The following is a 23,037-nucleotide window of genomic DNA, read 5'->3' on the forward strand; positions in this document are numbered from 1 at the left end:
TTAACTTCTACTTCTGAGGCCCGGAGGGGGAAGCACCAGCAGCAAGCTCTCTGGGTCACTACAGGCAGACAGGACTGGAAAGTCAGCTAACGCTGCAGCAAGCAGAGGAGCAGTTATTTGCAGCCCCCACGGTTTCCTACAAAAACTGTCTCCAGCTGTTCTCCAGGGCTTTCTCTTCTCCTGGTCACTTACACACTGGTCCTGTCACACTTGCCCCTATACCATCATCAGCCATATATCCCCTTTCAGAAACATGCCGGCAACAGCACAGCCAGCCTGCCTCTCAGGGGCTAGCTGGTATCAAACTGGCCCATTCTCTTCCTGGTTTAGTGAGCCTCAGCAGCTTTTCTAGTCAAGAAAAAGATGGGGTTAGCCCTTGAAAATTGCTCATATAAGCTCTTATTCTCATTGTAATAAACCCAGAAACCAAATCCAAAACATGGGATGTGCACAAGACTGCACGAGTGCCCTCAGAGAGCTGCTTGAGCAGCCCTGTTTTGTCCCAGAGGCCTACAGGTTCATATTGGAAAGGTGAGTTAGAAATCCAACAGTCTGGTTTTCCACTTGGTTTGAGGAGAAAAATGGCACTCTTATCCCTGACTTACCTGATACAGCAAATTGAACTGGGTGCCCACTGCATAAGATCATCTTGAGACGATCTTGATCTTTAGAGTTGGAAACTGAGTGACCAGCTTGATTACTAAATCATCTTGTCCTGTAGTGTGCCAAAAATGTGATAGCCCAGATAGGTTCCTACAGTACTGCAGTCTTTCCAAATAGATCTAATTGAAAGTAAAATGATGTCCTTATAATTTGTGTATATTTTTCAAAAATGTAATTTTACCTACACATTTCTTTTCCATATGTCTAGCTACCCATCCCCCCAGGAAGCAGATACCACTCACAAAATCTTCAGCATCCATTTATGGTATCTGAGGATGCAATCCTCCTGCAATTAAATTCCTCCTGCAATTAAATTCCCTGCAGGCCACATAGCAGAAGTCAGAAGCAGATTGTCTTCGTAACTTAGCAAGCTTTGTTTGAAGTTTCCTTGAATGTGTTTAGTTGAAAAGATTGGAAGGATGTAGAAAATAAGACAATGTTCATGATTGCCGAGTTAAACAAAAGTTGCAGGAAACTTCTTTTGAAGTGTAAAGTCTGAATACTGCTTTAACAACCTATGTTTTACAATTTCCTGATTAATGGATTGCAGTAAAACCAGTTCCCTGACACTGATTACTTCAGCAATACACTAGCAATTACTTTAGCTAGTTTTACGTTATGCATGGAAATTGCACAGAATCATGTCTTTTATCTCGTAAATCAATTCCTTCATGGGTAGCCATTTAACTCTGAAGTCTGATATTTTCTATAGACTATAAAATCCGAAACATGCGTAGTATCTGTGCATTAGATCTCAAAGTAATCTGGCTTTTTAATGAAAGGACAAAGATCTCTGAATTTCAAAGTCCTTGTTCAAAGTCACCCTAAACCTGTCAGAATGGATTGTCTTTACAGCAGGAGACTACAACAGTTTTTCTCTGTAAACCGAGGTTGTGTTCTCAGCGTAGCCAGGCATCTGCATCGTACGGAGTATCGCCACAACTGGCTTTAGATCTACAGCTTTCCTCGCTGGGGAGGCCAGGAGCTGGGTAGAGCTCTTACCCTGAGAAGAAGGAGTTTAACAGCTGCGTTTGGCAAAGTTGTGGGGGAGGCATGAATGCAATTCCTCTGCTTTTTAGGAATAAGTACAAAAGGGCTCAGTCTGCAGAGGCATTGTTTCATTGAGCAATGAATTCACCAATTTAAAAAAAAAAAGTAACAGCCAAAGAATCTGAAAAATTAGAAAAGTCTTTTTAGAGAGTGAGGGGAAAATCTGGCACCGTGTGAACAAAAATAATCACAGAAGCTTTCCTCGCCCTGTGGTGAAATGGCCCCCTGCACCCCAGGCAGCCGGCAGTTGCAGAGCTCAGCTGCGCCTGTGGTTAATAATAAATGGGCTCTCTCAGCCAGGAACACCGGCCCATGCACCCCTATGCTGCTGCCGGTCCCCCTCTCCTCCCGCCTTCTCCCAGGGCTGCCCAGGCACTGCTCCAACACCCACCCAGCCTCCCTACGTGAGACGGGCGCCCAGAGGTAAGAGACACATCAGGCCACTGCTCCATGAGGTTGGATGCGTCGGATCGATCACAAGGGGGTGGGTGAGCAGGGGTGGTTTGGAGGAGGGAGGAAAGCCGGGCTGTGATAGAGCTGCCTGAAACTTCCACTAGGAATCTGCAAAGTTTCGTTAAAAGGTGAAAGGTCGGACGGGTCTCGCTGCAAAACTTGCCAAGCTTCAAAAATCTTTCAGCCAGCTCAGGCTGAGCGTTGGCTGAGTTTCCAGTGAACATCAGCTAATTCGTATTGGGTTTCAGGTGGTGACCAGCTGGTTTTTATCCACCGGCCAGCACAGCTTGAGCACTCCTGGCTCTTTTGCTTGAGAATTTGAGGGGGCTTGTTAAAATTCAGAGCACAGCTTGAGCAGCTCAACCGATCCTTGGCGTAACCTTGTTGGTTTAATTAATTTATTCCAAAGCTGACTTTGCCCTGGAGAGCCAGGGATGTGTACACAGGCACAGCAATACCAGAACATTTGCATGACCAGATCAGGCTGCTGGCTCCTGTACTTAGCACTGTGCAGGCAGAGGTTGTAAGCATGAAGTAAGAGCTTTTGCCACTTTTGTGTCATGATATTGTAATAAGTAACAGAAGATAATTTGCTGATCGAACCAGTTGCTCAAGAACCATCTGGACAGTAGGTTATCTCAAGCTAAGGTTAAACATTAAAACTGCTTGCATAATAAAGCTTAATCGCAATGTTATGATTCTATGGCTTATGTATTGTTATAATCAAGTACAGGCTGTATTTTTATGTAAACTATAAAAGCTAATAGTACAAACAGATTATGCAATTTCTGGAAACTGGTATAACTGAAGCTCTATATAACCCCAATATCCAGCTAAGTAAACAAAGTTGTCCTGTTTGCCTTATAAGGAAATATTTAAGGTTAAGCAAGTATGTATGGTGTGTAAACAGTGAACGCGCTCTCTCATAGAGGGGGAAGGTCACGTCTTACCACGAAAGGGAAGAATATTGACTTCCTCCTAGCAACAAAGGACCGAATCTAAGAAGAAACCGGAGACGATTACGACAACCCGGAATTTAAAGGGTTATAAAAAGGGGACTCTAACAAGGGTGAACTCGCGAGCCTAGGTGGAGCTGCAACTCCCCGGCCGCCCAGCGCTGCTTTTGCTTTCCTGCCTTAATAAATATTTAGTGAATCTGTTTTTGATTCAATTGGTCTTAATTTCAACTATAACAAATTTGGTGCTGTGACTCGGATCCAGACAGCCAACTCAGAACTCAACTCTGGGAGGGAGCCCCATCTTCGGGTGGTCCCGGAGGAGATTCTGGTTTAGCTCACCTGGATTTTCCGAACTGAGATAGGAAAGCAAAAAGAAAAGAGATACTGCAGTTCCCCGTAATTTTTGTGCATGAAGAGCCAGACAAAGACTCGGGAGTGAGTAAGTATTGCGGTTCCGTTCGGTCAGGGATTGGATACCCGGGGTGCGAGTGACTGAGACGTCCATCGGACTTAATAGTCCACCAGGCGAAGCGAGTGTGGACCTCCTAGTAGTGCGGTTCCCATTGGCCGCGAAGACGTGGGCCACAAACGGAGGGAAGCGAGTGAAACCTGAGTGAAAGAAGGCACTCTCGGAAGATGGGACAGAAAAAGAGTAAGACTTCTGATTCCATGCAGAAGATATGGGGAGGGGGTGGGCTCCCCGATATACCCCATGATAGCCTGTTAGGCCTAATTTGTGCTAGGGACCCAATTTTGACTTTGTCAAGGGCTCGGTGACTTTGGGAGTCCCCAGTGTGAATGTCCCCTCTTGTGACAGTGGGAGTGCTCCATTTCTTGCGGACCAAATCTTTTTCTTGCATTTGCTGGGCCTTTCTGGGGATCATTTCTTTTCCTGTCTTGGTTTTCCCTCGCAGCTGCCATGGAGATCCTGGCTTGCCTTTTTTGATTTTCTTCTTCCCTTCTGACGTGTGCCTTCTGGGCTTCCTGTGACAGTTTGTCTGGTCCTCTTTCTTGCTGGTCTTCTATCTTTTCTAACTTTTTTTCTTATGGTACCTTCCCTCCTCAAAAAGGGAAATCTAAGAAGAAAATGGTTCATTATTGTATGGAAATATGGGGAGGAAAACAAGGAAAGACTTATATTGGCCAATATATGGATCTTTTGAAGATTGGATGTGTCAACAATTAAAGATTTATGTAAACAACAAAAAACCCTTCAACAAGGAGGAGAGCGAATATGCCTTTTTATGGATCCTGAGTACAGCCCAGGCCAGTAGATTGTTCCCCTTAAAGGAAAAGAAGAATGATAAAAAGAAGCGATGGGGTATAGACGACCCTCTCGTCTCTCCCCCACCTTATGTCCCACCTCCTCTGCCAACACAAGACTATAAACGCAAATGAGACCTCCCTCCAACAGCCCCCCCAGACTCTGGGGAAGAGGTTCCCCTCCCTAACCAGATAAGAAACAACTTAGAGAAAAGGTACAAGGAGGGCGTGAATTGGCTGAAAGACCATTTGAGAAAATACAAGTGGATTTTACTGAATTACCAAAGATTGGGAGATATCAGTATCTATTGGTCTTGGTTGATCATCTTACGCACTTTGTAGAAGCCTTTCCAGTGGCAAGAGCTACGGCAAAAATGGTTATTAAAGTTCTCTTGGAAGAGATTATTCCAAGATATGGAACTATTATGGTAATTGACTCAGATAGAGGCCCACATTTTACCTCCAAAATAATCAAGGGAACAACTGAATTATTTGGGACAAAATGGGAGTCCCATACTCCCTGGCATCCTCAAAGTTCTGGGAAAGTAGAAAGAATGAATGGGGAGATAAAGAAACACCTAACCAAGCTAATGGTAGAGACAAAGATGAATTGGGATAAATGTTTGCCAATAGCCTTACTGCATATTAGAACTCAACCAAGAACAGATACTGGTATATCCCCCTTTAAAATGTTGTATGGGATGCCTTATGATTTCGGAATATTAGTAGAACACCCGAAAGTCGAGGATAAAATCTTAACGGAGTATATTTTGGAACTCACTAAAAGGAGACAGGAGTTAAGGAAAAAAAAAAAGGCCTGGTCGCACAGAGACCTCCCTTGGACATTTCAATACACCGAATCCAACCTGGAGACCAGGTGTTGATCAAAACCTGGAAAGAAATATCATTAGCACCCCGCTGGGAGGGACCTTTTGTTGTTTTACTTACCACAGATACAGCAGTACGAACAGCGGAGAAAGGATGGACCCACGCTAGCAGAATAAAAGGACCTATTTTCCCAGAAAAGTGGACCGTGACATCGGAACCGGGAGACCTTTGAGTAAGATTAAGGAAAAGCGAGACTGGTAAATGCACTTCTCCAGAAGAGAAGTAAGGGATTGCAAATGTGCAAAGTGTGGTAGGAAATGGTCATGTGTCTCGTTTAACAGGCAATCTTGCTGTATGAAATGTCGCAATAATCTGATTTATCAGGAATCAGAGTCAAGCAGAAATCTGTAAATTATTTTGTGGGTGGGAACTGTTAATACCTGAACTTTGGGAAGTCTATGAAACAAACTGGTATAAAGTCTTAAGACGGTGCGCTGTAAAATTCGCCTGGAAACAGGCCCAGCAACAAAACAGGTGGAAATATATTTGAGAATTATTGACAGATTAACAGCAGATTTACTAAAGTGAGAAAGGCGTGGTAAAAGGAAGGCCAGAAAATTCCGCTGAAGACTACCTGCTGCCGCCGAGAAGATATTGATATCCCATTGCAAAAGAGTAGACGAGGACAGGCAGAGAGGTATTAAACAGTGGGGAAATGAAAGCTGCTATCCTGTTGATAATATTAATTACCACGACCTCAGGAAATGAGCACCAACCCTTTAATTGGATTTTAAGTAGATGGGATGACTCTAAAATTCTTAAAACCAATATTACAGCGGGCTCTCCTTCCTTTATTGTGACTAATTGTGAGTTAATGGGTCATGAGGATTGTCATCCTGCAACCTTACGCCGCTTCGGATGGAATTCTAAAGCTACCTATTGGTGCCCCAGTTCAAACCCAGGACGTGGATATTGTAACTCCCCTTATGATTATTATTGTGCTTATTGGGGATGTGAGACTATTGCGATGGCCTGGAAGCCTGAGAGAAAGGATAAGTATCTCAATGTTACCTGGGAACCGCTTGAGTGCGACCAACCTGGTTATGCCCAATATGGTAATGTATGGAAGAGAGGAACCTGTACATCTCTAAAGGTCTCAATCTTGCAACCCCAAGATCCCGGATGGTTAATAGGGCGAACCTGGGGAGTAAGATATTGGCAACCTGGGACTGATACAGGAGTCTTAATAATAATTCAAAAACATGAAGTTAGAATACCACAAGCAGTTGGGCCCAATCGGGTTATCACTAAACAAAAAAGGGAAAAAGAAGAGGCCAGCAACCAGAAACTTTACAGTTCCAGGCACGCCAGAGACACATCGGACCCCAATAAATAAGGTAGAAGAAACACCAAAAGAGAACGATTCCTTATGGGCAGTAATGAAAGCAGCCTATCAAGCTCTAAATACAACACACCCAAATTTTACGGTTTCCTGTTGGTTATGTTATGATATAAAACCCCCTTTTTATGAGGGTATAGCAGTATCATCTCCTTTTAATACCTCTAGAGAGAATAATCCCTCCGGATGTTGTCATTGTTGGGACGGACACGACACTAAACATCAAGTTGCAGCAATCCAATTTTTTTATTTAACAAGCAGTGCTTTTCTATATTCTTTTACCCAGTGCTTATCTATGCATATATTCTAGCATTCTACTTTTGCCAATATGCTCTCACATCACACGCCAGCCAGCTAATACAATTGTTGATCACACACTGTTCATGCTCTGGTCAAAGCCAGGATGTTTGCCAACCCTTATCTTTTTACTTAGCTCTTCTCAGGACTCCCCAGTCTCTTCAAGGGTACACGGATATCTGCTCAAGGTCAATGTTAAAATTGCATTCTGATCCCTCGGACCAGCCGAGGTTTCCCACAATTTCCCCTTTTTGTATTTGTGCTACAAATGCCGCCTCCATCACCCACTGCTGCAGAAGGGAGATGAGACATGGCACCATCATTAGCACAACTACAACTATCAACAATATTATTAATCCTGCTTTTACCATTGAAACCAGCCATCCCGAGAGTCCCCAATTCTGCAAAAGGTGATCAAAAGAGAAGAACCCATCCTCTTCCTTTAACTTTTTCTTTCGTTCTGTTAACTCTTGTATGTGTGCATGAATAGATTGAGAATGGTCTGATAAGTTCATGCAGCACATCCCATCAAAATCTTGACAACCATGACTTTGAGCCAGCAAAAAAACATCTATTGCAGCTCGATTCTGCAGTGTGGCATGTCTGAGTCTACATCTAGTAGTAAACTACTTAAAGCTGAAGATGTAGCATTAGATTGCTTACCCAGCCAATACCCAAGCTTGTTAAGCGTAGCGAGTGCTTTAGCTGATGCCACTCTGGGGGCTAAAAAGGATGCTGCGATTATTAGGTCTCGCAGCAGCCCTTTTGCTCCAGGACCCACCCGTTCCTGGGTCACAAGGGAACCAAAGTGCCGAAGAAGGGGTGGCATCGCAGCAGAAGTATCATCAGCAAGCTGCAAGAAGTTTAATACATATACAGCTTTAGTTAATCGTGCTTCAGGGGTTTCCCCTGTCATTCCCCCCTTTTTTTTTTGTAAAAGGCGTTTTAGAGTACCGTGTGCATGCTCAACAATACTCTGACCCATGCGTGAGTGGGGGGTGCCTGTGACATGTGTCACGCCCCAGAGTTGTAAAAAAACAGCTACCTTTTGCGATACATAAGCAGGACCATTATCAGTTTTGATCTGTTGTGGGACACCTAAACCAGAAAATGCACACTGCCAATGGCGTAAGACATCTCGAGCCGGTTCTCCAGTGTGAGCAGTGGCTACGAGGGCAGAAGAAAAGGTATCGATTGATACATGTATATACCTCAAACGGCCGAATTCAGTAATATGTGTGACATCAGTTTGCCAAAGCTGTAAAGCGCGTAATCCTCGTGGATTGGTGCCACAATATACAGGTACGTGTTCATCGTGACAATCGGGGCAGGCCACAATAATATTGTGGGCCTCAGTATTACTAAGATTAAACTGACGTTTTAAAGCACGATATCCCTGATGATAAAAACTATGCCATGCTATCCCTTGCTGTTTAACATTGGGCACAGGTCCCAGGGCCACTGCAGACACTAAAGCATCAGCTTGTGCATTGCCTTCTACAATAAATCCTCGTAACTGGGTATGACTTTTAATATGCATGGCATAATATTCCTGCTGTCGCCTCTGTATTGTTATCCATAACAGTTTCAATACACCAAACAGTAATTCATTAGTAACTTTACCTAAAACAGCTTTATCTAAACGTTGTACCAGACCGGCCACATAAGCTGAATATGTTACAATGTTGTCTGGGCCGGGGAAACTCTGAAACACCATGGCCATCGCTCGTAGTTCTATGACTTGGGGCGAACCTTCCTGACATTCGATCTTATGTCGCCATTGTGTTCCTTGTCTCCAGACAATGGCAGCTTTTCCAGTTTTTCCTGACCCGTCTGTGAACACCGTGGGACCCTCCACTGGGTTTCTGTGACTGAGATTTGTTTGTCCAAAGGTTATTTGTGTGCCCAATTTAATCAGTGGGTGTGAAGGTAAATGGTCAACGCTTTTGCTACAGACCATTGACAAATTGTAGGCAAGTTTTTCATACCTTGTGGCAACACTTTCCACTGATAACTTTTGGTAGGCTCCATGTTATTCACAGACAGAACAGTAAATGCAAATTTTTCTTTGTCTTGTTCTGCCAGAGGGATGGTAAAAAAACAATCTTTTAAATCTATTACAACAATTTCCCACCCCATAGGTATCATAGTAGGTGAAGGTAATCCCGGTTGTAGTGCTCCCATTGTTGCCATGACATCATTAATCTTTCTCAAATCATGTAACAATCTCCATTTCCCCGATTTCTTTTTGATAACAAATACTGGCGTATTCCAAGGGCTATATGAGGCCTCTATGGTCCTGCAACAAGTTGTTCCGTTACCAGAGACTGCAGGGCCGTTAATTTCTCTTGGCCAAGGGGCCACTGATCAACCCACACAGGTTTTTCTGTTAGCCATTTTAGAGCTAAAGTGGCAATACAGTGGCCTCGACTAAAAATACATAGTTATGCGAACTCCCCATTGGCCTAAGCAGTCCCTTCCCCATAGGTTTAAAGGAGTTGAGGTCATATATATGGCCGCACTGTAGCCCTTTGCCCTTCTGAGTTTACAATCACAATAGGGTTAGTGGACATATAACTATTGGCAACTCCTCCGAGTCCTGCAACTCCCAAGGCATTGGAGGTTAATGGCCAAGCAACAGGCCACTCCCGTAAAGAGATGATCATCACATCTGCTCCAGTGTCTAATAATCCAGTCAGTCAGATCTTCTTGGGGGTGGCATCATTAAGTTCAAGAACACAATGCATTTGTGGGCGTTGATTAGATACTCCTTGCACCCAATAGACTTGTGGCTTTCCTGTAGAGCCAAAACCACTATTACCACATGTAACGTTGTTCGTTCATGGAACACAACTTTGAAATGGGATTAACTGAGCAAGTCGAGTTCCCTTCTCAATAGTCACAGGTGGTGTAGCTGTTGATACCATGGCACATATTTGTCCTGTGTAATCAGCATCAATCACTCCAACATGTACCATGAGGCCTTGTAAGGTGGTACTAGATCTTCCTATCAGTAAGGCACTTAAACCTTTGCCAATTGGTCCCCAAGCATCCAGGGGCACCTTGTGTACCTCTTTACTACAGGAAAAGCAGCAGGCTCGGCAATTTCAGTACTAGGAGACTCAGCATGAGAAAGTGAAACAGGTATTTTCTCTGACAAGTCCCATTCACCCAATTCCATCACTTTTTGCTTCACCTCCCTCCAAAATCGGACAGGGTTTCAGGGTTTAACCGTCACTTGAACTGGTGGTAAGTCCCAAGTTCGGGGATACTTTGAACAACAGAGAGGACCCCCTTGTTCTATTTGCGATTTTACATCAATTGGAGAAGGACAAGGGGGAGGCAGGGCAGAAGGGACAGAAACTGGAGGAGAATTGCTCCAGTCAATCAAATTGCTTTCCTCCTCATTGTCCGATTCAGGGGGCAAAGGTGGATAAGGGAACAGTGGATTAGGAGGTTCACAAGGGATGGGCACCTCCTCCGGAGGGGTCTTTTGGACCTCTTCACTGCTCTCGATTTGGTCTTTAGGCAATATAAATCCCGATTGGTTAGCACCTTCACTTGCAACTTGGTCGCGAGGTAATACATATTAATATTGTTTATCTTTTGTGTTCATCGGGAGCAGTCCTTTATTTTCCTGAGCAGCAATCTCCTGCCCCTTTAAATTATCAACATGAGGTGTAGAGACAAACGGCGCAGGGGCTGCAGACGGCTTTTCACTCCCTTTTGTTAAATCTCTCTGCTCCTTAAAGTTCTTTAATGTCTCTAATAAAAGTCGCCACGTAGTTAACAACTCAACAGCCGTTTTTGAGCCGCGCGTAGCTTCCTCAAATAAAAGTCTGCCCTAGCTTTGTCCATTGCATTATACTAAATGCTGTAACAGATGTTACTTCTACTCCCCGTTCTTTTCCACACAATAGCATTTTTCACAAAGTGACTTTGAGGAGGATTACACCTTGCCGTTTCAACAACAGTGTCCATGTGGAGAGTATAGTCTGCTCCTCCTTAATTAACTTCCCTCCCATGTCCCCAGTGGCTCACCTACTACAGATGTCTTCTTAAATATGATCCGGATCCATCAACAGCTCTGCCCGCTGTCCTCAGCCTCACTGGGCTCCGTCCCCACGACTATTTCCAGTCGTCTTCTTCCTTAGAATCACGTCCGGGTCACCAGTTGTTGTTGTTGGAATGGACACAACACTGAACATCAAGTTGCAGCAATCCAATTTTTTTATTTAACAAGCAGTGCTTTTTTATATTCTTTTACCCAGGTGCTTATCTATGCATATATTCTAGCATTCTACTTTTGCCCAATACGCTCTCACATCACACGCCAGCCAGCTAATACAATTGTTGATCACACGCTGTTCATGCTCCTGCTGACACGCTGGTCAAAGCCAGGATGTTTGCCAACCCTTATCTTTTTACTTAGCTCTTCTCAGGACTCCCCAGTCTCTTCAAGGGTACACAGATATCTGCTCAAGGTCAATGTTAAACTCGCATTCTGATCCCTCGGACCAGCTGAGGTTTCCCACAGGATGTAACTGGAAAGAGCGGAAACCAGGAATTACTCTCCAACAAGTCAGAGGGAGTGGGTGGTGCATAGGAAAGGTAACCAATGAGAAAAGATCTCTGTGTGCTAACCAGACTTGAAACTTCACACCAGACATCAAATGGGTCCTGCCTAGTCCTGGAGCATGGTGGGTTTGTTCCATGACTGGATTAACTCCATGCCTTTCCACGGTTATCTTTGAGAAAGATGCCTCAGAATTTTGTATACAAGTCACAGTGGTACCTAGAATACTTTTACATGGGGAAGAAACTATGTATTTACACTGGGACAACTTAAGACATAAAATTAGTAAGAGAGAGACGATATCTGCTATTACTATAACAACTTTGCTCGGTTTAGGAGTAGCAGGGACGGCAACCGGCGTAACCTCCTTAGTGCAACAACAACAACAAAGTTTAACCTCTCTAAGAGCCGCAGTAGACGAAGATTTGATATGAATAGAGAAATCCACCTCTTATTTAGAAAAATCCTTAACGTCATTGTCGGAAGTAGTATTACAAAATCGGAGGACTGGACTTGTTTTTGCAAAGCAGGGGAGTGTGTGCTGCCCTAGGTAAAGAATGCTGCTTTTACACTGATCATACAGGAGTTGTAAGAGATTCACTAACTAAATTAAGGGAGGGTCTAGAGAAGCGAAAAAGAGAACGAGAAGCGCAATCCTCCTGGTATGAATCGTGGTTTAACCAGTCACCATGGTTAACTACCTTAATTTCCACCCTGGCGGGGCCCCTCATAATGCTGTTGTTAACTCTGACCTTCGGGCCTTGTTTTGTTAACAAATTTGTAACTTTTGTTAAGAACAGGTTGAAAACAGTGCAAGTAATGGTAATGAAGCAATCAGAACTGGAAATGAAGATTATACCAGATGAAAACTCTGAGTTAGATGCGGCTTGTGAAGTACTGTCCAGGTTTGATCAGAACATTTCTTGTAAATAAAAGAAAAAGGGGGGATCGTAATAAGTAACAGAAGTGCAACAGAAGTGCAAACAGATTATGCAATTTCTGAAAACTGGTATAGCTGAAGCTCTATATAACCACAATATCCGGCTAAGTAAACGAAGTTGTCCTGTTTGCCTTATAAGGAAATATTTAAGGTTAAGCAAGTATGTATGGTGTGTAAACAGTGAACGCGCTCTCTCATAGAGGGGGAAGGTCACGTCTTACCACGAAAGGGAAGAATATTGACTTCCTCCTAGCAACAAAGGACCGAACCTAAGAAGAAACCGGAGATGATTACGAGAACCCGGAATTTAAAGGGTTATAAAAAGGGGACTCTAACAAGGGTGAATTCAGGAGCCTAGGTGGAGCTGCGACTCCCCGGCTGCCTAGCGCTGCTTTTGCTTTCCTGCCTTAATAAATATTTAGTGAATCTTTTTTTGATTCAATTGGTCTTAGTTTCAACTATAACAATATGATTCCATAAACTTAAGAATTTTTGTCTTTAAAAGGATTTGGAAAGTGGAAAAAAGTGTTACAGTTTCAGTCAGGTGTGTATTGCTTCTTATGACAACATCTGTCTTGATCTCTTGAGATGTCAAACAGACCCCGTCCCTCTTTTCCTGTGTTACACAGCCCAAGCTGTCCTGTAGAGCTGAAGTCCTTACGTTTGAGCAAAGAAATCCTCTTACTGGGTGTAAGATGGTTCTGTATAGCTGTTATGTCACACACTGTACTGAGATCAGAGCCATGTTCTGCTAAATGTAATACAAACTACTTTAATTAATTTACCATCTAAGTTAACAATAGGTACAAAGGACTGAAGAAAGGAATCCTTTCCTCCTCGTGAAGGGGTGAGGAACAGAAAGGCTAGAGAGATACGGCCAAAGGCCTGGGGAAAATATGTGAAGCAGCCAGGCATTGAGTGAAACTGCCCCGGGGCCCAGACCAGACCACTCTCAACGGTTTCAACTCTCTCTCGCTGTCTTTCTCTGTTTGGAAACGAATTTAATTAAAGTGAATAGGAGTTGCCAAGAGACCACAGGAATTCTGGAGTTTGTTGCCGGGGCTGAATTGCCTCTTTGCTTCCAAGGCTTTGCACAGGGAAGGATGATATAATGAGAGCCTGCAGAAAGTACTCCCGGCTCTAGGGAAAGCTGCTTGTAGTTACAGTCTGGTTTACCAGTTCTCGGTTCCTTCCTTTATTTTACTGAACTGCTTGTTTCCTCCTAGACACTGGCAAAAAACAGGTTCATCTCTTTACAGCATTCCTCTGCCTGTGTCCTCTTTGTAGATTTCTCCTTGTGATCTTTCAGGTTGGAAGTGGCAGTGGCTGAGCCTGCAATTTGTCATGAGCAAGTAGCTTTGGAAATTAAAAGGTTGTCTACTTCTAAACTCTCCGGTTCATTACTCCTCATCTTTTCCTCTGCTCCACCACGATTTCAGCCCAGCATTGACAGTGGTCCAGGTGAACTCTTTCAACTCAATTTCTGCAGCTTAGCATTTTGCTTTCACATCCTGGCTCATGCTTGAAACACCAAGAGTCTGCAGGCAATCTCCTGGGCAAGGGATGTTTACCTTCCAAGATCAACACAAGAGATGATATGTTTAGCTTCACACAGTCACATAATTGCTAAATTAGTTATTGCATTTTTACCGGACTTTTGTTATCTCAGGACCATGCTTATGCACAAGATGATTAGGAAGATAACCTATAGCCTGGGAAGACGTGTGTCCGCTGTGGCATGTGGGACCATCCAGGTGAGAAGATTTCTGCATGGTGAGTAGTGTATTCTGAAACAGTTCGTGGGTGGAAAGCATTTTCCTCATCTGAAGGCAGCAGGGACCTTGCTGGCAGTGTTCTGTGAGCAAAGCAAAGATCAACAATAGTCTTGATGCATGATAGTCTTACATTGAGTTACTATGGTATCCTTGGTGCTTCCACTCTTTTAAAACTTATTCTTTGGGCACAGTTGCAGGGTTCAGTTCATTTACAGTAATGTTAATTTAAAGTAATCTAACCAGAGCCAGTGACAGCACATCTGCAAAAATGGTGGCAGAGGAACACTCAGTGATGATAAGGATTATTATTGATATTAACAGTAGAGATATTTTGCAAATATTTCACTTACATAAAACACAGCGTTAGTCTTCATGAAGTTATTTGTGAATTCACCCCAAAGAACAGCTGAAGAGGGGGATAAATTTATTGTGATGATGACAATTTGCCTTTTATAAAACAGCTCGGTAGTTACTGCAAATACCCACACAAATAATTCACTTTTTTGTGTTTATTCCCAGGTGCTTATGTCAGGATTCAGCCCTCTGTACAGGAAGCTCTGATGGAGGGGAGGCCAGTTGTAGCCTTGGAAAGCACCATCATTACACATGGCATGGCCTATCCTCAGAATCTGAGGTGGTGAATATTTATGTTCCTCATTCAACAAATTTGTAAGAATAAGGCATATAACTGGTGGATCAGTATCAGTATTCTTGGTCAAGCCAAAACCCTTGTAAGAGCAAATGGAAATATCAGGTTGCTAGGCATGCAGAATATGAGCTCCAGTGTAAAATGAGTGTATTTGGACTTTTAAGGACACATATGGGGTAGCTATTTTTATCTCCTTATCCAACACCTTGAATTTCTGGCTTCCTTTAAAATGTAGCAGCAGATAGCGTCATCACTTGCTGTAACAGAGAGCTACCAGCCTTTTTGGCTGCAGAGTTTGTACAGACATTGAAAAGACTCTGCAGTTTCTTTTGGTATATCTTTTGTAATGCAAAAAGGACGAGCACAATAGTGAAATCTGTTCCTTAGTGCCACTCAGAGCAGCTACTGTGAAAGCTGCTGGTCCCTCTTGCTGCCTTCTATGTCCTGCATAGAGCCCCCCCCACCACTCTACCCTTTCTTTATTGATGTTAAGTAGATTTGTGTTTCATTGAGTTACAGTGCCAGAAATCACTGCACTCTCCCTCCATCCTTGCTTGGTATTGATTTTCCATCTTGCTTTTTAGCTGGCCTTTATTTTGCCTGGCATTCTGTCTTAGAACAAAGCTCTAAAAAGTCGGGTTTGGGGAGGAGGTAGTTTCAATAGTTAAAGATTGCGTAGCGCATGTACAGATAGCTCAGAAAGTGAGAAGCTGCTGCTCTTAAATAGGATAGTATACGAATGATCAAATATAAAACCTGCAAAGCTTAGAAAGACTTAGTCTGCAGCTCTAGGGTATCCTCAGGCTACAGCTTTTTGGCACGGTTATTACTCTATATCTTACTGCCTGTATCGTGACAAATATATCCCAATCATTTGAGCAGGGCTTGAATTATCTGGGGTTTCTGTGAAGGGCTACGATTTCAGAGGAATAACAGGTAATAGATACAGAAATGTCCTATTTTGAGAAGATCCCTATTTTCAGTAGTCTATTGTACAACCAGATTTGCCTGTAAACCAAGTGATTTTTCTCAAAAATGAAGCACAGGGCTTGGACATTGCTGTCCTGAAAATGGGAAATCTGCATTTCTGCAAATTCAAGTGCAAAGACTTCTGCCATTAGGAAGATACAGGAGAGGAACTGGACTTAGCTGAAATCACAAGAACTGTATAAAACTGGAAACTGGGAATGATGGCCATGAAACACAGCAGTTTTCTTGTCTGTTTGCCTCATTAATTTTGTGATTGTTGTCTTGTTTATCTTATTCTAGCATGGCCAGAGAGGTGAAAGAAATTGTAATAAAAAATGGAGCAGTACCAGCCACTGTAGGTATTTTAAGGGGTCGAATCCATGTGGGACTCACAGATGAGGAACTTGAGTTCTTGGCAAGCAGTAAAAATGTAGTTAAAGTGTCTCGGAGAGATCTTCCTTTCGTCCTCAGCCAGGTATGGTATGCAGACTTTCTATTGTGTTGTTTTCTATACAGCAATAGTACAGTGCTCTCCAGCTTCAAGCCAGGTGGCTTTTATACCTCTTGAAAATATCATGTAAAGGGGTATCTTATTGGTAAGCTCAAACGTGGTATTATCTAGAGTCAAAATACAACAGAGTAAGGGAATAGCAGCCATGAAATAGGGCTCCTGAAAAGTCATTCTGGATTGGCTGGCAAGCCATAAGCACTGGGCTAAGAATATTCTTACTGGCATGATACGACATCATCACGTTACATGTAAACTATGTTATATGCAGGCCACCTTGAGCTTAAGGTGACAGCTTAAGGTGACACGAACCGCCCATGAAGCCTGGTTGGAAAGCCCAGGAGAACATCATCAGGGCAAGAATGGCTTACGTAGCAGGGACGATGATTCCCTTGTGTTTTTGCCTAATAGAATATTTGTATCAGAATTTCACTTGTCAGTTGGTGACAGCAGACTGTTGTGACATTGCTACGTGTCAGACCACAACCATAGCTGCCTGCACACAGTATTCTCCAGGCCACCCTGGGTGCTGACTGTGACTGGTTGTCCCCTGACAGGGCTTGTCCGGTGGCACTACTGTGTCTGGAACAATGATTGCTGCACACAAAGCAGGAATCCCTGTGTTTGTGACGGGTGGCATAGGAGGCGTCCATCGGGGAGGAGAGAACAGTAAGAAAGTTAATACATTCTACTTTTCTCTATGTCGCTGCTGTTTTATTTATTTCCATCTTTCTCCTTTTCCCAGTCTGTCCTTCAGTAACTGTCTACTCAGAAGAGTAAAGTTACCATTCTTCTTGACCATACTATGGTTGTTTTCTCCCTGGTGTCTCCAGAAGCTTCAGAATATTCCTCTTGAGCACTGGCCAGTTGTTAAGAGGGTGGGAGTTTCTCTTTATCCTTTGCTTACATGGGTTTATATGGATATTGTTTGTTGGTGCAACAGGAGCCGACGGTACCTCTCCCACTCTGTAATGGCTGGATAACCTGATACTGGCTACCAAGCACAGTGTTGTTATCAACTCTATCTCAGCTGAGGAGGAGAGTCTCACCTCAAAAGAGACTTAGGCTCTGGTCCGTGTCAGAGGTGCATGCTCCTCACTTGAAAATGGCCCAGCTTTGGCAGTGTAGTTTGTGACCTTTAAGTACATTCTCTCTTCATAGCCATATATATTCCTAGCATAGCATAAGTGCTCAGCTGGATGCCATCCCTTTCAGATGTGATGTAAATTCCAGACCAGGGAGTTTCCTAAGGTCAGCAAAGCTCCTGTGGCACTTTTTTTTGCCAGTGATGTCAACACCAAAGTCAAAATCTACTTAAATTATATCCCATCTCCTTGAACTTTGTCCTTGCTTTGTAACACCTTTCTTTTCTACCAAATTTCTGCATGCCGTTTATTGATGTGATCAAAGAGCTGAGAGATACACCTCTGCCCTAAGCCATGTGACTTCTTTTTATCAATATCTCTTTCAATCTCAACACATAAAGGCATGATCTACACCTGTAATGTTTGTTTGTGGATCTAAGGGGTTAGAAAAACAGGCAGTGGCATCCCAGGCAGATATGGCTTTTTAAGAGGGCTGAGAGAGCTGGGACTCTTTAGCCTGGAGAAGAGAAGGCTGAGGGGAGACCTTATTATGGCATACAAGTATCTAAAGGGTGGGTTGAAGGAGGATGGAGCCAGGCTCTTTTCAATGGTTCCCAGTGACAGGACGAGGGGCAATGGGCACAAGTTAGAACACAGGAAGTTCCGTTCAAATACACAGAAACACTTCTTTACAGTGAGGGTGACAGAGCACTGGAACAGGCTGCCCAGGGGGGTTGTGGAGTCCCCTTCCCTGGAGATTTTCAAGACCCGCCTGGATGCAGTCCTGAGGGATGTGCTCTAGGCAATCCTGCTTTAGCAGGGGGGTTGGACTAGATGATCTCTAGAGGTCCCTTCCAACTCTGATAATTCTGTGATTCTGTGATTCTGTGATCATATCAGCTTGGACTACAACACAATCACCCACACAACGGCTGCTTGTCCCTTGACAGCTCTGGATGTGAGTGCTGACCTGACAGAGCTAGGACGAACTCCGGTTGCTGTTGTATCTGCAGGAGTCAAGTCTATCCTTGATATTGGCAGGACACTGGAGTATCTGGTAGGTAGCATGGGCTGCTGAGCCTGAAAGGAGATAATGTTGTACTTTGTGTACAGAATGCCCAAGGGCGTCAGGGCAGGTATTAAGCCTCAGATTTTTAGAAATTACTATTGTGAGGACATGAACCCATATTTACTGCTCTCTAGTCCTGGGACTATAAAAGCACTGGGCTGCTCCCTAACATAAATCTATCCATGCCCAAGAGGCTGTTCCAGCAGCTGTTCCAACTGAGGACAAAGGCAGAGCTAGTCATGACCTCTTTCTCTGGCCCTAGACTTGCTTTTCTGGGATGATGCTCCAGAACGGATGGATCAGACAGACTAAAACACTAAAATAATAATAAAATATAAATATTTTATATTTGTATTCTATATTAATATTATTTATATTTATAAATAATAATGTAAATATACAACATTTGTATTTTATTATTAATATTATTTATATTTATTAAAATGTTTTATTATATAAAATAATAAAATTCAGAACTAAAGTGGGAATCAAGATGACTTTCAGTAGAGTCACTTTTTAAGGTTTGGTATGTTGGAAACCACCAGGGCCAGCACTTCAGGCGACAGCCAGCGTCAATACTTCTCAATCACAAACAGAACTCATTTATATTCCTGTCAGCTCATCACATGTCTTCAGATCACAGGTTGTTACCTTGGAATCAGTATTGCACTAATGACAGCTGCATGGCTGTTGATCAGCTCCAAGCACAAGCAATGTACGTGTATGTCTCCTGTGTCTCAGTAAGCCAGATTCTGTCTAACCAGTTACCGTGTCTGGCTCTTTGCTTTGAAAAATGTTGGTGATAGAACAGAATAGAATGGGATGTATAAAGATAACCAGACCCTGTGCTAAAGAAAGGCAGTTTTTAGCTGGGTAGAAGGAAAAAGTCCCATTCTTTTGGTGTGTCCCCTTTCCCTCCACTGATAACCTGCTTGTCTCACCTCCACTGCTGCAGGAGACTCAGGGAGTCTGTGTGGCTGCCTTTGGAGAGTCAAGGGAGTTCCCAGCCTTCTTCTCACGCCAGAGTGGCTTCCAGGCACCATATCACGTCCGGGACGAAGAGGAGGCAGCTGAACTTATTGGTGTGTTTCAGAAGGGAAAGGCTCATGTAGGACCCTGGAAAAAAGGGACACAAAAATCACCTTGGATGAGGCACTTTCTTTTTTAACTTTGGAGAAGAGTTTGTCCCAATAAACAAGCCATCCCACCTCCCCCATTCCTGCTTCAGTGCTTTAAAAATAAAGGAGCAAGGAAGTTCCATCTTTACAGCAAGCTTTTTAGCTAGCTGCAGCCACCTTGGCATGCTCATGCACATTTTGTTCATGCTGGTGAAGTGCAGGGAACACGTAAGTTAATGTGCTTACAAAAAGAGCTTCTGGGCTTTCAGAAGTAGAATTGGTTTTCTTTAAAAAAACAAATAATTATTTGTCCCTTTTATCGTACAGACACACTCAAAATAAAGAGGCAGATGTAAATTGGTAGCTGGAAAAGACCCTGTCCTTGGGTCAGCTAAGAATAGGAGCTCCAGCAAACATGGGTTCCTTCACACACGCCTACTCTCCTCTATACTTTTCCTTCAGCATTTAATTTATCCAAGGAGAACAGCTAACGATCTTCCTGTCCTCTCCCAGCCAGCACTCTGGGGCTAGGCCTGAGCAGTGGGGTGCTGATAGCAGTGCCCTGTCCTGAGGAGCGAGCTGCCTCAGGCCAGGTCATCGAAGAGGCCATCCAGCAAGCTCTCAGCGAAGCCAGGTGAGAAGCAATCTAAGCCCTATCCTTTGCTCACCCAGTGAGCCCACAGGGTGAACCAGGGAGCACAGCTTAACCTTGGGCACGGGTGAGCCCACAATACGCATTCAACTGTAGTTTTATCTAACCTGAAGCTTGTTTACAGGCTGTTTTACAGTATGTGGTTATGGAGATAAAGTATCTGCTAGCAGCAATGCTTCTCCTCTGATGCTGTTTCAGCTCAGTCCTCCTCTGAAGGCATTTGCTTTACATTTGCAGGTCTAAAGGGATCACAGGCAAAGAACTGACCCCTTTTATGTTACAGAAGATCAATGAATTAACTGATGGGAGATCGCTGGACTCCAGTATCCTTTTACTGAGTGGGGGAAAATAAAGTACTTCAGTGTACTTCATATCTCTTCTGATAATGCTTGGTAGAAAATGCTGTCACTTTATCAACAGTCTAACAAGGGGCAAAGACTTCAGTATCTAGAAACAGATGAGAGCTTAGCGACTGCATCCTGGCTTTTCAGGAGCACCCTTACTGTCCTCATCCACTTTTGCATTAAAAACTGGAGGCCAGCACAGAGAGCAGGTGGTCCAGAGCCTAAAGATATCCCTTACAACTGATCCCCAAGCTCACCTGCTCCGTGATGGAGTCACAAGGAACTTGTCCATGGTGGGGTACCTATCACTGGAAGGTACCTGGGCTTCCCAGAGCGCTGCATTGTATATCACACTGCCTTATCCAACTCTTCATGTGGGTGCACAGTAAGAGAAACTTGGAGGGAAAACCCCTGGGTCAGCAGGAATCCTCTTGCACCAGCAAGAGGAAAGCAGATCTACTTGCTGGGATGTCAGTGTAGGATCTAGGAGAGCCAGATTCACATCCAGGCTCTGCTGCCAGCCCTCTAGGAGACCTGGTCAGTCAGGACAGATTGGTAAAGGCATTTTGGGATATTAGAGCTGTATGCAGCCACAATGTTAGGCTTTCAAAGCTCTGATACTCTGCTCCCAGTGAAATCGCTGAAACGTTTGCTTATAGAGACTTGGCAAAAATCTCAGTAGGCATCTCTTTCTGGAAAAGCTGGCCAAGATCCTCTGAGGTTTCTAGACTCTTTGGCTCTAGTTTAAGCACTTCACTTTCTCTTTTCTCAGTGAAGCCTTTGCTTCTGTTCCCTGTTTGTCAAATGGAAATGACAGGTTTCCTCTCCATGGACACAGGGGGAAGAAGGTGAAAAAATTTAAAAATTCAGGCTGTTCATGCACTATTGTAATGCAGTGTATGTGCCCTGAAATAATTATGGTATAGGGGGATCAAATTTATCAAGTCTTCAGCATGCATTTTCTGCTTTCTCCCTCTAGGCAGTTCCTATGTAGACTTCTGAGAGGTCAGTCTTGCTGGTATTTTTTCTTTTCCTCAAAGAAATGCCAAACAGACCTTGCTCTGATCCAGAACAACGCCAGAGTGGGCAGCTGCATTGCAGTGGCCCTGAGCAAACTGCAGAAAGCCAGAAGAAAGGGGAACCTGCCTCGGCAAGAGAACACAACCCCACCTCAGCCAGTGAGTCCCCTGCTGCCCTCCACATAATGCCTCTCTGCTGACAGCACAGGATAAATTTCTATCTGTTCCTATAAGTAGAAGGTGACTCAGCCAGAGACCGATCTTTCTGCTTCACACGGGCAGACATTCTCTCTTTAGTATTTGTTCTTCTTCTCAGATAAATATCCTCTCCTCCTCCCCCTATCCACATTTAAAGGGAATAAACACTGGCAGTGGCCTAATCCCATTAAGTCTTAGCCCATCAAATCCATTAAAACTTTAATCACCTTTTCACCTTTTGCTGTGCCCTTACATACAACTTCAACTATATTGCTTTCAGTGCCAGGGAACTCGTGACTACAGGAGTAGACCTGGAAGAGGGTAGAGGGAGATATTTTGAGCCACTGAGCCATAAGCGTTTTATAAATATCTCTTTTTGCTGGCCTCCTGCTCATGATTGCCAAAATTACAAGAGGTACAGCATATCCCAAACAAGATCCATTATAATCCTAATAATCCTATAATCCACTGTCTTGGATTTTGTGTGTGCCACATAATTTACAGGAAATCTATTTTAGCTAGTGTTCAGAGAGCTGAAAATTTTTCAAAAACCCATTTGCAATAGGATTTGTCAACATAAAAGAGGGCAGTGACTCCAGAGGCAATAACCCAGCATTTGATGGAATGAGAAAAAACAGCTCTATGTCCCCAAAGAATCTGGAAACTTCCTGTTTGTGGAGCTGTACTGCTTTTTCTGGCTTTGTAGGACAATAAGACAGTGATCTGTAAAGTGTCGCTGGGTACGGCAATTCCTCCTGGGAGTTTGCAAGAAATGACTGCATTTTTCTGCCCACTTTTTCACCCATTTTCTTTGCTTTTTTACACAGCAGTGCTTGAATGTTTCTGGGGTTTGGTACGTCAGAAATTGTCCCAAAAGAGATGGCTTCAAAGGCAATGACATGACCAGACCCACCCATGGAACTTCTTCTATTATTCTATCACCACACAGAGAAAGCGCCAGCAACCATATGTCTACACAATAATATCCTACCTGCCATGCTTGGGCCGGCTATGAGCAGGGATAATTCAGAAAGCAACATATAGATTCAATTCTTTCTAACTGGGACTGTACAGACCTGCGTCTAGCCATCCAGGAGTCTAGCACAGGCCTTCACACTCTAAATTACATAGCTGCCAAGGGGGTGGGAAAAGTGACTAGGAAAAGCAAAGACAACTTGGAAACGTTTTCATCAAGTCCTTCCAACCACTTTTTACCTCTTTCT

The 23,037-nt window shown here is 43.6% G+C and overlaps 1 protein-coding gene and 1 long non-coding RNA gene across 2 annotated transcripts in view; both read left to right on the top strand.

Annotated features, from left to right (window-relative positions):
- The first annotated feature begins 3,071 nt into the window (after nt 1-3,071).
- On the top strand, nt 3,072-12,851 carry LOC309686069. Its single transcript, XR_014270515.1, has 3 exons — nt 3,072-3,564; nt 5,342-5,473; nt 12,289-12,851. It is a non-coding gene; the product is annotated as an uncharacterized lncRNA (long non-coding RNA).
- A 1,173-nt stretch (nt 12,852-14,024) lies between these two features.
- The window catches only part of LOC309686068 (uncharacterized protein), a 29,975-nt gene continuing 20,962 nt past the window's right edge, over nt 14,025-23,037 (top strand). Inside the window, 9 exon segments of the mRNA XM_082498594.1 lie at nt 14,025-14,201; nt 14,723-14,837; nt 16,122-16,296; nt 16,887-16,998; nt 18,365-18,471; nt 19,439-19,565; nt 20,115-20,235; nt 20,491-20,576; nt 21,651-21,775. Coding sequence (XP_082354720.1) covers nt 14,102-14,201; nt 14,723-14,837; nt 16,122-16,296; nt 16,887-16,998; nt 18,365-18,471; nt 19,439-19,565; nt 20,115-20,235; nt 20,491-20,576; nt 21,651-21,775 — 1,068 coding nt within the window. The 5' untranslated portion in view covers nt 14,025-14,101.

This window comes from Vanellus vanellus (assembly GCF_965231255.1).
Source record: "Vanellus vanellus genome assembly, chromosome: 1".
Classification (NCBI taxonomy): domain Eukaryota; kingdom Metazoa; phylum Chordata; class Aves; order Charadriiformes; family Charadriidae; genus Vanellus; species Vanellus vanellus.